The sequence below is a fragment of the Callospermophilus lateralis genome, chromosome 1 (genome assembly GCF_048772815.1).
Source record: "Callospermophilus lateralis isolate mCalLat2 chromosome 1, mCalLat2.hap1, whole genome shotgun sequence".
NCBI lineage: Eukaryota > Metazoa > Chordata > Mammalia > Rodentia > Sciuridae > Callospermophilus > Callospermophilus lateralis.
Window position 1 is genome coordinate 6294292 of NC_135305.1, and position 14476 is coordinate 6308767.

General features: G+C 48.0%; 1 protein-coding gene across 2 annotated transcripts in view; it reads right to left on the bottom strand.

Annotated features, from left to right (window-relative positions):
* Positions 1 to 737: 737 nt before the first annotated feature.
* Positions 738 to 14476, bottom strand: part of Nub1 (negative regulator of ubiquitin like proteins 1) — a 31199-nt gene continuing 17460 nt past the window's right edge. For both annotated transcript variants that reach the window (XM_076831826.1, XM_076831834.2), the window contains exons 9-15: positions 11476 to 11662; positions 10557 to 10664; positions 9823 to 9975; positions 5500 to 5646; positions 3038 to 3127; positions 2257 to 2434; positions 738 to 2096 (exon numbers count right to left, since the gene is read on the bottom strand). In XM_076831826.1, the coding sequence (XP_076687941.1) occupies positions 1918 to 2096; positions 2257 to 2434; positions 3038 to 3127; positions 5500 to 5646; positions 9823 to 9975; positions 10557 to 10664; positions 11476 to 11662 (1042 nt within the window). In that variant the 3' untranslated portion in view covers positions 738 to 1917. The remainder of the gene's footprint in view (positions 2097 to 2256; positions 2435 to 3037; positions 3128 to 5499; positions 5647 to 9822; positions 9976 to 10556; positions 10665 to 11475; positions 11663 to 14476) is intronic.

Below are 14476 nucleotides of genomic sequence, written 5' to 3' on the forward strand. Positions count from 1 at the left end.
ACTTGGCAATCCTTAGACCCTCACTCTTTTCCCACACACGCCTCCTGGTGGGTCCAGAACCCTCTCCAGCCCACAAACACGCCACACTCAGCCTGCCACCCTGCTGGGATCTCACCTGACCAGGCCTGCAATGTTCTCCTTTCTGCTGATCCTTCAAGGAGAGCCCTCCCAGAACCACTCGGTAGCAGGCCTCTGTCCCTCCAGCCTCGCTTCTGCTCTTGCAGCCACTGCCCAGAGAGACCCAGGTTGGGTCTCAGCTGCTGGCTGCTTCTGCAGTGCTGGCCACCTCCGAGCGGGCTTCCTGCAGCTCTCTTGTGGCACACAACAAAACCAGGGCCTGCTGGTGCAGCTGTGGTGCCCTTGGCTTTCCCATCAGCATTAAAACAGGAAGCCAGAAGCCACAACTGGGACCAAATCCTCAGCTGGTGGCCGCTCCCCAAACAAGCCCTGCAGGTCCACTTCACACCCCTCGCTGAAGGCTGCTCCCTCGCATCAGCACAGCCCTGCCTTCCTGCCTTTCACAAGACCATGGCTGCTGGGGGTCAGACCCAGGGCTGTGCGCATGCTGGCAAGGGCACCCCACTGAGCAACACCCCAGCTCGCCACTGCTTCTGAGCACAGCTTTCCATTCCTCACAATACTTGCAATGGAACTGAAAACCCAGGTCACCCGGACCTCCCAACAGGTAAAACCCAGAGCGCGCAGAATTTCCTGCAGTAAGGCTGACAAGTCCCGAGTGTATTTTCCACTGTTTATTTCCATCAGTACCATCCATTGAAAAAGAAAGACAAGATTCCCACGTTCCAAACCTGACTGCAGTGCAGCGTCCGCAGTCAGACCCGATGGCAGCATGTGGCCCATTCTGCCGTCCGAGTGTTCTGGCTGCTTTTAGAAGGGTCTTGGGGAACATGCCTGGCACTTGATCCACTCCCCACCTGGCAGCTGCCAGCTGCACCCTGGGTGCCGAGTGTTCCCCTAGCACACACTCCAGATGAACTCGGCATGGCGAGAAGTTATTAAAGCTGACAGAAGGCTGACCACACAGCTTGAGGGAGTCTTCTGTCATAAGCTCCAACAAAGATCCTCACCAAAATCTTGGGAAAATATTTCTAAATGTCTGATAGGTCTCTTGGCTAACAGCGAGTTTCCTATGACAGCAGAGTCTAAAAATGTTAATTAAAAATAAGTTGCTTTGGTTAGCATTTAAAACTTTCCCATTTAATAAAAGATTTTTTATGAGGAATTTTGAATACATATAGTCTGATTTTCAGCTTTGAATTTCAAGTGTATATTTTGCAGAACTGAGAGCACAAAACACTGACATTTCAGGATAAAGGCGTCTGCCACAATTTCATCTGGCTACTGCAGCCCGTGCCTCGTTTTTATGCCCCACAGCACTTGGAACGGAGATGTAAAGGCTGACCGTGGGGCAGGAGGGACGGTGGTGTGGGAGCACGCGGGGGGAGCAGGGCCCACACTGTGGCTGGGAGGCCACAGCTTCAGCAGCAGGCACAGCAAAAAGCTGCCCAGGAGGTGGGTGACAGGAAGAGGAGACAGTCTGGTCACACTCCCTGCTGCTCCCCTTCCCTCCGAGACCTTCCTGGGACACCCTCTTCTCCAGCATCAAGCCTGCTTCCTACTGGGTGAAAAATCAAGCAAAGGGCAGAGTTAGGGAGCACACCTGAAGGCAGAGGGCAAAGCAGAGCAGGCTGCGGAGCCAGGCAGTGCCTTCCCCAGGACCAGCCTCTGGCCCCCGCAGGCCTTGCCTATGAGAGTCCCCGGCTGCCCCTCCTGTACCCAGAGGAGGAAGCTCGCTTGCAGCAAAATCAGATGAAAAGCAAGAACAAAAGGAAGACCTGCAGGAGACTTTTCATAATGACAGAATTTATAAGCAGAAACTTAGTACTTCTTTGTTTACTAGTTTTTCTTCGCTGCTGACTTTATATTTTCTACGTAGGACAAGTACTCTGCAATAATAATCTCTTCATCTTCCAGAGTCGAGTCAAGGTAATCCTCCTCGTGCTCAGGAATGTCTTCCAGTATCTCATTGACAGCCTCTGTCTCCATGTCCTCGTCTGTCGAGGCGCTGGAGGTCCCTACAGTAAGACACACAGTGAGGGACCGCACCAAGTCCCCTGCGACACACTTCCTGCCGGCCACCCTGTCCCGGGAACATCCTCCTCAGTCTCCAGGTCAGCCTCTCCCTCAGGCCCATGCCTGGGATGTCTGCTCTCCTGGTGTTCAGACCTGACCCACCTGCGGAATCCGAAGGGGACGTGGATGGGGTGGACGAGGAGTCCTCCCCTGAGAGCTGCAGGTCGGGAGGAAGGATCCCTCCGTGGTGAGCGAGGGTCTGAGCCGCCAGCTGGACGTTGCCCCTGAACACCTTCAGCGCGACCTTGGCCACAACTGTGTCAAAGCCCATGTATACCAGCTAGGGGACAGAAAAAGGCCATGGCATGTCATGCTCACATGCTGCATGGACTGTCACATCCACGCTCATCTGTGGTACGCAGCATGCACCCGGCTCTCCTGACAAGTCACCCTTCAGCCTAGCATGCACGAGGCCACCAGGAAAGGGTCGTGGATGACCTTCGTGCAATGGGTTGTGTGGCCACCTCAGGGCTGGGAGCAAAGTGCTGTGCAAACTCAGGCACAGGTGTCACGAGCTCAGCGGCCACCAGGCGTGGGGCACTTAAACTTGTGGGGCAAGTATGGCTGGAGTCGTCACTTGTCACAAGGTGGATGGACTCCACAGGACAAAGGGACGTCCTTTTGGTCACACGCAGAGAACTGGGGAGGATGTAAACAGTGGTATGTGGAAAAAAGAGGCAAGCTAGAGGAAGACGACCTGCAAGGCTTTCTGATTTTTCCTGCTGCGCGTGCTGGCGGCCCTCCCTCGCAGGTCCTGCCTGGAGCCTGGAAACCTGGGCAGCAGCACAGCTTGCCCTGTCCTGCTGCCACCCTGCCCTCCCCAGCCAGCCCACCTGAGGGACCCGGGGCACCAGAGCTGGGGGCACAAAGGCCAGTCACTCACTTGGTCAATGCTTTCCTGGGAAGGGCTTTCTCGGCTATTGGTTTCAGAATCTGAATCTTTTAACCACATCTGAGGGTTACTGAGGAGAATCTGAAAGCACACGGACACCGTGACTCACCACCACTGCCCACGGGGCCAGGGCACAGCACCCACAGTGCAACAGCAGACAGCCCAGGCCTGTCTACTTGTAGCACAGACAGACCACCTGGGACACCGTGGTGGGCCATGCGAAGGTGCCATAAAGCCAGGAAAGGGGCCCAACTCAGGCTGGGGGCCAAGCTGTGTTTGCAGAAGGCTCCACTCAAATGTCACCTCAGACTCGAGGTTTGAAGGGGGAGCAAAAGTGACCAGGAAGAAAAGCTCCCTTCTCCCCTGGGAACAAGACCTGCCGAGTGGAGGGCAGGAAGAGGCAGTCCAGGAGGGCACACGGTTCCGCCAGAGTGCAGCTCTGGGCAGAGGCCACAGAAGGAAGTGAATGGAAGGCTGCTGAGCAGGCCTCCTCGCCTCTGAAGGCACCACGCCTTCCTGACCTGAAGGAGGCACTAGTAGCTCAGTGAGACCCTGCTCAGTGCTGCATGGACTGTCACATCCATGCTCATGTGTGGTACGCAGCATGCATCCTGCCCTCCTGACAACTCACCCTTCAGCCTAGCATGCATGAGGCCACCAGGAAAGGGTCGTGGATGACCTTGGTGCAATGGATTGTGTGGCACTGGGGATAGAACCCAGCATGTAACCACTGAGTTACATCCCAGATGGCTTTATTTGTTTTTTGAGACAGGTCTTGCCAAGTTGCTGAGGCTGGCTTTGAACTTGCAATCCTCCTACTTAGCTGGGATCATAGGCATGCACCACCACTCCCAGCCAGAAGTCATGTTTGGACCCTTGACTTCACACATTAACTGTTAACCTTAAGACTCTATGGGCAATTTGCCATCTAGCATAAAATACTTCAAGAGTGGCTAAATGGATTTATGAACTACGTTCATTATTAAAAACTATTTTTAGCCCCATCAGTTCCTTCATAGTCAGATTTTCCTGCCTTTTACAGTTCTCTGACATATAAGAAAACTCAAACTAGAGCACTGTGGAGATAGTTCAGTGGTAGAGCACTTGCCTAGCATGTACCAGGCCCTGGTTTAACTCCCAGCACTGCCCCAAAACAATCAAAATCAAACTTGATATTCAAATAATGTTTTTTAATTTAAAAATGTTAATAAAAATACTGCCCTATGGGGCCTTCTCAGGCACAGGGCAAATACAGAAGGTGAGACAGGGTGGGCTCCTGTGGCCTCTTAGCCCAGCAGATGAGGTGGCACCTGGCCACTGACCATTGGTCTTGCCCCCTCTTTAGCCCTACCCCAGCCCCCAATACTGCCCTGTCCCCACCCAGACAATAGGCACCTCCTTCTGCCTGGCTCCCTGCTGGTACCTGGCTCCTGCCCCAGCCCATGCACCATGTGTGGTCCTCATCCTGTGTGTTCTGTCTGCTGCTGGTCTGTGGGTATCCCCAGGGCGGTGGTCTCCCACTTTGAGCTCCTGGGATACAGCACAGCCCCAGCCCTACTGAGAACCTCTTGAACAGACTGGAGGGGCTGGACCTGGATGAAGTTACTACTGGTATGTGGCTTTATGGAGTTCTGTAAAAAGCTCCTTTGCATCAGGTGCAGTGGCCACACCTATACCAGCTGCTCAAGAGGCTGAGGCAGGAGAGTCTCAAGTTTAAAGCCAGCCTCAGCAACTTAACAAGACCGTCTCAAAAAATAGCTCAATAGTAAGAACACCTCAGCTGGGCATGGTGGTGCGTGCCTCAGGAGGCTGAGGCAGGAGGATTGGGAGATCAAAGCCTCAGCAAAAGTGAGGCACTAGTAGCTCAGTGAGATCCCAACTCTAAATAAAATACAGAATCGGGCTGGGGATATGGCTCAATCCCTGGTAACCCATCACCAAAAAAAAAAAAAAATAATAATAATAATAATAAGAGAACCTTTGGGTTCAATCCAACAGTACTACAAAGAAGAAAAAAAAAAGAAAGGAGAAAAATCCCCTTTGCCAATAGGTACTACCTATCAGATAAAATAAGTTGAATAAAAATTTAATTTAAAAAATTATAGTAAAACTTGTATCATTCTCTTCTGTTTTGAAATTAGGAAGTTATGCCATTGACATCAAACTCTCTGCTGCTAACAGAAACCCCACTCAGAGTCCTGGCCTGCGGAATGCCCTTGTAAACATTCGCCACACTCCTGAGCCAGCAAGCCTCAGCGGAGAGGGAGCCTGGACCCATCCTTCTGGCTCTACCACTCTGCTGATGACACAGAAAGCCAACCCTAGGTGCAAAGCAGCAATTAGGAAGGCCACCTGGGAGTGAGCTGGATGGCCCAGGGAAGCACGCTGCAGATTGGAGGAAGCGGGGCTGGCGGGACAGCAGGAAAGGGCAGCACATCCCAGGGAGGGGTCACCTTCAGAGCCTCGTCCAGGTTCCCGCCAGCCTGATGGAGGGCGTGCTTGGCTGCGTGTGTGGGGTAGCCCATCCCCTTCAAAGAGTTGATGCTCTCCAGGCGACGCCTCTTCTTCTCTTTCTCCTCTTTCCTGATTTGGGCCAGTTCCTTGGAAAAAACAGCAAGTCCCACTAAGCTAGAGGCTGAGATTTCACAGAAAGTAAAATCCATGCTCTGCTGGGTTCTTGAGGTCAAAAGGTGAATAACCAAACAAAAAAGAAGGAGGGGCTCTCTCTACCTACCCTGGACTGGTCAAAAGCAGCAGAGCCAGGGCAGGGTGCTTGGGGAGCTGCTGCAGAGGCAGGGAGGAAGAGCCTCCCAAGCCCAACACTGCATCAAGAACCTGGCAAGCACTCGGGTTCGGAGGCTGCCAGACAGGTGGCACACCTCTTCCAGAGGAGGGCAGAGGAGCTTCGGCACCGGGAGGAGCCCGTAATGATCACCCAGGGAGCCATTCCTCCTGGATGATGCCAATATCACTGACCCACCTTCAGGATGCTCAAGGGGACAATGGCCATGTAACCCTGCTTTTTGAAAGAGCTTGCTGTTGCTGTGCAAGAGCTGGCTGCAGGAATTGTCTTGTCCCTTCTCCCAGCACCTGGCCTCAACTGGGAGAATTCTATCACTGACCCATAAAAACATCATTTAAAGGGCTAGGGATATGGCTCAGTTGGTAGAGTGTGCGCCTCATATGCACAAGGCCATGGGTTCAATCCCCAGCACCAAAACAAACAAACATACAAAAAAAAAAAAAAAAAAAAACATTTAAGAAGGAGTTTTGGTTTTTTAATTTAAATTTTTTCCAGTACTGGGGAATGAACCCAAGGGAGTGCAGTACCACTGAGCTACATCCACAACCCTTTTTATTTTTTTGAGACAGGGTCTTACTAAGTTGCTAAGGCTGGCCTTGAACTTTTGGTCCTCCTATCTCAGCCTCCCATGTCACTGGGATTACAGGTGTGAGACATCATACCTGGCAAGGAAAGGGAATTTTAATTGCTTCAAAATACAAGTCTGGGGCTAGGAATGTAGCTCAGTGGTAGAGTGCCTGCCTAATATGCATGAGGCTCTGGGTTTGATCTCATAAAAGACATAAAAATTCAAACAAACAAAAAGAAAACCACTAATCTGATTCAACCTCATCACTTTGTCAACAAGGAGACAGAAACTTTCAAGATGCTGAGTGATGGTGCCAAGGTCACAATGACCCATGGCAGTGAGCACAGGGAAAGCAGTCTATGCTCCTCCCAAGATCCACTCCTGCCTTTGGGGCTGAACCCAGCTCCAAGCACCCCTCTTTCTTCATCCTGAAGCAGCAGAATGACCTCATCTCTTAGGAAATACCACAAATTTTAGGTGGCATCAACACTTCCCTCGGGTGTCCGAAGGAAGACCAAGTGGAATGGGTGGCTGCTGAGCTACTTCTGGGGACAGAGGCTAACTTTTGTTCCTAACACAGGAGAACCTCTAGTCAGCTCCCTGGAGTATGCACGACACAAACTCTTACCTCTGCCTCAGCTGTGATGCACCTGTCCCCACCCTCCTGATGTCTGCTAAATGCCCTGGGTGTCCAGTCCTAATGACTTCTGCACATCATAGTGGGCTTCATCGCCTCATTTGTGGACTCCCTTCTCCCCATCAGCCCACAGCTCCTTATTCCTATCTCCCTGGGTCCTACAAAGGCCTCTGAGCTGACCTTGCCCTGTGACTGTGTGCAACCACACAGCCAGCAAGTTTCCCGCATGCCGCCACTTTATTTTGTTCACACCCCCACGCCAGAGGCCTTTACCCAGCCGCATCCTCTGCTTCCAATTACAGCTTCCTCCGTTTATATTCTAGAAGGCAAAGAAATATGCACAATATGCATGCACAAAAACCCTGCCAGCAGTGAGGAGCCTAACCAGAGTTGCCTAACCCAGAACTGCAAACAAGCTGGGGCCTCAAGGACACTCCTGCAATCACAAATGCCGTGTCAGGTTTCTTTTAACCACATAACCAAACATGAGAAAATTACACTATTCTGGAACATTCCTCTGTACCTTAGCAGGAGTGACAATGAGTATTGCACTGAAATACTCTGTACATACACCTTCTGTAAGAGTTGGGTTCTTAAGTCAGGCTGAAGGACAGGCCTGGTAAAACAGGCTGTGGGACCTCCTAGGTAGAATTCTCCCAGTTGAGGACCATGTTATACAAGAAAATACATACTTTTAAGAACTACCATGATGTAGAGCCTCAGGAACTGAGGGGGCAGTCTTACCTTGCATTTGAGCTCTGGTTCTGTGGGGCACTGTGTTTGTCTTTCCAATATCCATTCTACCCCTCCCTAGGATATGGGGGGCTGACCCAGCTCCCCAGGTGGGCTCTGAATGGTCTACGTCAATATCTGCTGCCACAGGCCTAAGCCCATCAGGTCTCACAGTCCCCTGGCCTTTGTGAGTGGCCAGTCTGTGAGGTGCTTAGGACTTCCAGGAGGATAGCACAGAGGGGAGGCAGACAGACCATGTCCTTGGCAACACGGATAGGTCACTGAATCAACTAACCCTGAGACCATCCCTCTCTGGGCTTTACAGTAGAGCAGGCCAATAAACCCCACCAACTTCCTTTTCCATGAGGACAGTCTCGATTTTTTTGTGTTGTTGCTTTTACCCATAAGCACCCCAACTACAACATCCACCAAGGGGAAGGGTGAGCAGGCGCAACTGCTCCATGTGTGCTGGTGTTTCTCTGCGTTTTCTCCAAGGGCTGAAACTTATCAGCACTCTACTTTATTTAAAAGTCAGTCTCTGAGCCAGAGTTCACACTGCAAAATGAGAATTACTCATCTCTGGCCTCACAGGTGGTCAGAGGCAGAACTTAATGACATTACTGTGAAAATGTTTTGTGAATTATAAAATATTATACAATAATATTTTTCAAATGACCTCATTTTAAAATACTGGCTTTCCAAATACTAAAGAAATCTTTTCCACAATGAAGTAAAAGAAAAGTAATAAATGCATTGTCACAAATATCTGCTTTTCTTTTCTATTTTGGTCCTGAAGACTGAACCCAGGGGTGCTCTACCACTGAGCACCATCCTCAGTCCTTTTATTTTCATTTTGAGACAGGGTCTCACAAGTTGCTCCTCCTGCCTCAGTCAGGTCTGGGAGGCCAGGAGAGGCCACCGTGCCCAGCAGTGTCTGCTTCTCTGTCAGTTCTGAGTTGGACCACATGCAAACATGCAGAGCCACGCTTTTTAGTCACTGCCTTTACCCATCGCTGATGTCCACAGCAAAACTGGTGGACCATGACTGATGGTAACATTCGTGTCATGAAAGAGAAACCCCAAACAGCCCTTTTGACTGGCTCTCATGTAATCTGACCCATGAATCCGCTCCCACTCTGGAGCCAGGCAGGCCAATGACAGTTGGCTTTCCTGCCCATTCCCACAGCTCCACAGGCTGCTGTCCTCCTAAGGATTACCCTAATGTTCAGCAAAAAGGGAACCAGGGATACATATGTGAAGATTCCAGAGAAGGCTGTGGCTGGGGTTCACAGCTAGACCTCTCTGTGAGAGGCTATTACCAACTTCTTGTTCTGGACAGAAAAGTGGCCCTATTGCTAATAGCCCATCATTAGCTCTCTGGACCCCAGGTCCTCTGCTGTATAGACAGCATACATGAAAAGATTGTAATTCCAAAGTTCTAAAGCTTTCTTTACTTGTTTTGAATAATTGTAGCTTTATACCTGTGCTTTTGTAACATGATGCTACTTGTTTCTATGATCTGACTCATGTTTGTAGGCATGAACACAATCCCAAACTATCACTCCTGCCCCCTGGGAAAACACAGCCCCCTTAAAATGGTTTCAAGAAAAATACCACGGTGGACTGGGGATGGGGCTGAGGCTGGGGCTGGGGCTGGGTGGCAGAATGCTTGTCCAGCACATGTGAGGCACTGGGTTCAATCCTTAGTACCACATAAATATAAACAAATAAAGTCATTCTGTCCATCTACAACTACAAAAGAAATTAATTTTTTAAATACACCATGGTGTCTACAGAGAAAGAAGAGATTGCTTGTGTAACCTGCCTGAAAGTTGATATAATCAAGAACCAAAGTCACTCCTTCCTTTCCTGATCTGGAGTGGTAAGGAGATCCTATTGCTAATACTTCCTGTGGGATCATCTCTTGTTCCGTCATACCTGAGGGAGCTCAGGCACTTCAGAAATAAGCTCACTATGCCTCACCCTTCCCAACCTCCCAAAAGGCACAGGCATCAGCATGCACGTGAGGTGGGTACCTCTCTGCGGTTGGAAATATGCGTGGCTGCATGATCCACATTCCCTTCGCAGGCCCGCAGGCCAAGCCGAGCCTCCTGGGCGGTGAACCCCAACTGCAGCAAGTTGTGTACTTTTGACGGGTCGATGTAAAGCTCTTTAAAGAGCTGACGTGCCTATAGACAGGGAGAAATGCAAGAATCATGTAACTACAAAAACATCAAAGCCCAACACAAAGCTAAAGCCTAAAAGAATTACTGCAGGTCAGATTTTTGTAACACAAACTCTAAACTCATCCTATTATTAACCAGAATAAATTGAAGCAGAAAACACTGTCTCTGCCTGCAGAGCGACCACACCGAGACCCGCATCTTTCTGTAATAAAGCTGAGGCCTGCTCCCACTCTCCAGCCCCTCTGCTGGTGACTCTCCAGCCCCTCTGCTGGTGGCAGAGGCATTGACAGGAGCAATCTGGGATGCCCTGCAGAGCTGTTCCCAGGGCCTGCCTGCTCACCTCTAGACTGCTGGGTGAAAGGACAAAAACTTCTGTCTGATTAAAGTCACCGTCTTTTGAAGTGTCCTTATTATAGCATCTGGCCTGAATCCTAACGAATACAAATGTGTTTACAGTAAATGAGGGACGGGAATAGGAAAGAGATGCACATTTCTCACAAGTCACAAACTGCCGAGTTCCTCAACATTTCACTTCTGGGAATAAGAAAAAAGCAGGTGGAAATGCCTACAGCTTCCTTTCTCACCTTGTTGAGGTACTCGCGGGCCTCTTCTCCATTCCCACTGTGATAGTTTCGGATCCCCTGAAGCAAGTAGAGTCTCAAAAACAACACCTTCTCTTTCCCACAGTTGCCCTAAAGTTATTGGTAAAAAGGATAAAACCGTCTTATTTATAATCATTGATGCACAACGCTCACAGCCATTATTCTGTCTTTGTAGTGGCAAGGTAGCAACGCTGCTGTGACCATAGTGTCACTACTACTGATGGCAACGTGAAGGCCCCAGGCACGTGAGTGCAACACAGGGCCAGGACACCTATCTCAGGCCATCCAGGAGAGGGGCCCCTTTGCTTACTGAAAATCCAGACCAACCAGAGGCTATCATGCCCTGTGGGATTCTGACAACTTGAGAGATCAGAAGAATCCTTACTCAAGTCACAGCTCTTGGGTTATGACTGATTCCTGTGAACCATTACTCTAGAATTGTGTGTTTGGTTTTTTTTTTTTTTTTAGTTGTAGATGGACATAATAACTTTATTTTATTTATTTATCTTTTTATGTGGAGCTGAAGATGGAACCTGGGGCCTCCCATTTGCTAGGCGAGCACTCTAACACAACCCCAGCCCCGGGATGTCTATTTTTTGCATTTATATCTTACATCAGATGCTACTGAATGTGAATAGATCACAGGTGCTCTCCTGGTCAGGTGATCATGAGTGTGTGTAGGGGGCATCCATGATCAGAAAACTATGTTCCCCTGGGCTACATACAGACCAAGGAAAGAGCCAGACTTGTGAATCACTTAACAATTTTTTTAAATGTAGCTTTAAAAGAGCATATTACATACTACTATCAGATAAAAGCAGCAGTCTAAATAATTTAGCAGGAACAAATACAATTTCCAGAAACGGGCTCAACATACAGAAAACAAATGACAGTAACATACTTTTATGTGCACCAGCCGCTGGTGATTTTCCCCATAACAATTTTTAAAGCATTTCTGGGCCAAGTCTAGCTTTCTTTCTGCATCATCCAGGCATTCCAGCTGCTCCAGGCGGAAGTAACACCACACTATGTCCAGCTGCAGCACAGCGTAGTTGTCCACTGTGTCCAGCAGCTCCCTGCAGCACTCGCTGGAAGGAGAGGGGACCACGTCACAGACAAGTGGCACTAGTCACCTTTTGGGGGAATTACTGGAATTCTTTCCTGGTTTTTGAAGTGTTGCAAAGATTGCTCAAAAACAAAGACCCCAGCACTTACAAGGGGAGCTATATTTATAATCTAAATCTTTCCAACAAAGAAAAAAGAAATTAGGGCTCAGGAATAGCAGCCTAAAACCAACTGCCTTAGGATGGAGGAGGATAGACAGACACACGCATACCCACTTGGCAGGCTGGGAAAGAGGCCTTGCAGGAAGCAGAATCCAAGGCCACTGTCAGCACCCCTCAGCAAACAGAGGAGACCCAGCTTTACCACAGTGGCTGCCAATTCTGACTGCAAATCAGAAGCACCGAGACTTAAAGAATCTTTTTCTTTTCTTTCCCTTTCCCTCTTTTTCAGACCAGCAGTAACAGAAGTCTCTTGGGAAGGGGCCTAGATGCTATTTTCTAAAATCTCTAAGGCCAATTTTAATGCCCAGAAGAGTTGAGAACTACTGCTTTAAAAATAGAGTCCCCCAAATCATTTCTAAGAATGCCTCAACTGACAGAAGATTCTGATGAGGCCTTCAAGCTCGATCATATTCACACTGGGAGGAAACCATCTAGAAAACACCAGCTCTAAGTTGGCTAGCTGATTTCTCACCATGTGCAGACTGAAGGATACTTTGTAGCTGAGATAGTGGGCTGAATCCAGAAAAAGGAAGACACATAAGACAATAAACAGAAGTCAGTTTGGTCCAGAAAGAATGTAGATTCTTTCTGCACAAGATTATTTATTTGGATTTTAAGTGTAATTATATTAAAATTCATAATGCAAATCTAGATCTTTAGTCTTCAAAAAGAAAGGAGAATACCTGGAACCATAAATTTTACACTAAGAAATTCTAAAGGGTTTTTCTGTTTTCACTGTTATCCTACTAAATTAAGATTGCTTTTATATGAAACGATAGAATGCACGTCCTCGAGCTTCCTGTCTTATCAACGAATGTTCAGCAAAGAAAAATGAATCGAGTCTGACCCTGTCATTTACCCCTTAAAACAGTGGTCTCTCACGGGTAAGGCCAGTGCACAGTCCAGTGGAGGTAGGAAAATGTGTTCAAATAGGTGCTTTACATTTATTTGTTATCTCTGTTTCTCCAAATCTGTGGCTCGGCCTAAGAACTTGACTTTGAGGGGAAAAGAAGGAGCCTGTGAATTTGACCCAATCTTTCACTCAAGAGGAGACCTCCCAATCTGCCTCCTAACATGTTCAGGTTTCTGTAAGAGATGGTCCTGCCATTCACAGAAATGGACTTTTGTCACATTTTCAATTTCCTACAGACTCATTCAATAAGCATCAAGACAAGGACATAAATGGCCTCATTTCAGTTAAAATATAATGTGTACTCATCTCAAGTGTGCCTCAGAACTGAGAATATGTGCAGCCAAAAGCCAAAAACAAAAATACATCTCCCACTAGAGGAGTGCATTTTATTCTCTTCATTTTAGGAAATCAGCTTCTACATATTAATCCTGAAACTGCTAGGCCTCTATTTGAACCTAACCATGTAAGTTGGGCAAAAAACTGTTTTTTAAAAACCTAAAATAAAATTGTGTTTGTATTTGTGGGATTGGGAACTAAATGCAAGGCCTTGCATGTGCCAGGCAGGACTTCCCCACTGAGCTACACTGCAGCCCTGGGTATATCTTTATTAATATTTCTTTGATTTATAATTTTAGTAGCTTTAATATTCCACACTGCCACATGGTGTGGAAGCACAAACCTTGTAGTCCCAGAGATCTGGGAGGCTGAGGCAGGAGGGACTGTAAGTTTTAGGCTAGCCTCAGCAACTTAGTAAGACCCTGTCTCAAATTAAAAAATAAAAAGGGTTAGGGGAAGGGGCTGGGGTTGTGGCTCAGCGGTAGAGCACTTGCCTAGCATGTTCGATCCTCAGCACCACATAAAAATAAATTATTAAAATAAAGATATTGTGTCCAATTATAACTAAAAAATAAAATATTAAAAAAAAAAGGGTTAGGGAAGTAGCTCAGTGATAAAGTGCTTGCTTACCTTGCACGAAGCCCTGGGTTCTATCCCCAGTACCACAAAAATAAAACACTATCAGTAAATTCTCACAATAAAGCAACATTAAAATAAACGTATGACATTTGTCTAAATAAAATCTGTTGAGCCTCACTTTAGAAAAACTACGTTCTGTTTGGGCTTATGATGATGATAAACAATGATGATGATTTTGGTATTGAAAATTGACCCCAGGGGTGCTTAACCACTGAACCACATCCCCAGAGTTTTAATATATATTTTTTAGTTGTTGATGGACCTTTGTTTTCTTTATTTATATGTGGTGCTGAGGATGGAACCCAGTGCCTCACATGCTAGGCAGGCGCTCTGCCACTGAGCTACAATCCTATCCCCCCAGCCCTTATTATTAATAGGTTTCACCAAATCAGGAAAAGTTCTGGCCATTATTTCTTCAAGTCCCTTGTGCCACCCACCCCTTCTGGACCACCAACTGCACATGTCAGGTTGCCCAACCTGCAGATGCCCTGGCATCCTCTCCCCGTCCTTTACCCGGTTCTATTTTCTGTGTCATGCTAGAGTTTCTACCGCCCCATCTTCACATTTTCTGAATTTCTTTTCTGCAGTGTCTACTGCAGTTCATCCCACCCAATGCACCTGTCAGACACTATTTTTCCCTCTCTTAAATTTCAGCATGAGTCTTTTGCATGTCTCCCAGGTCTTCATCTGACACACTCGAGCCCTTCTATAACTTCATGAGTATTTGG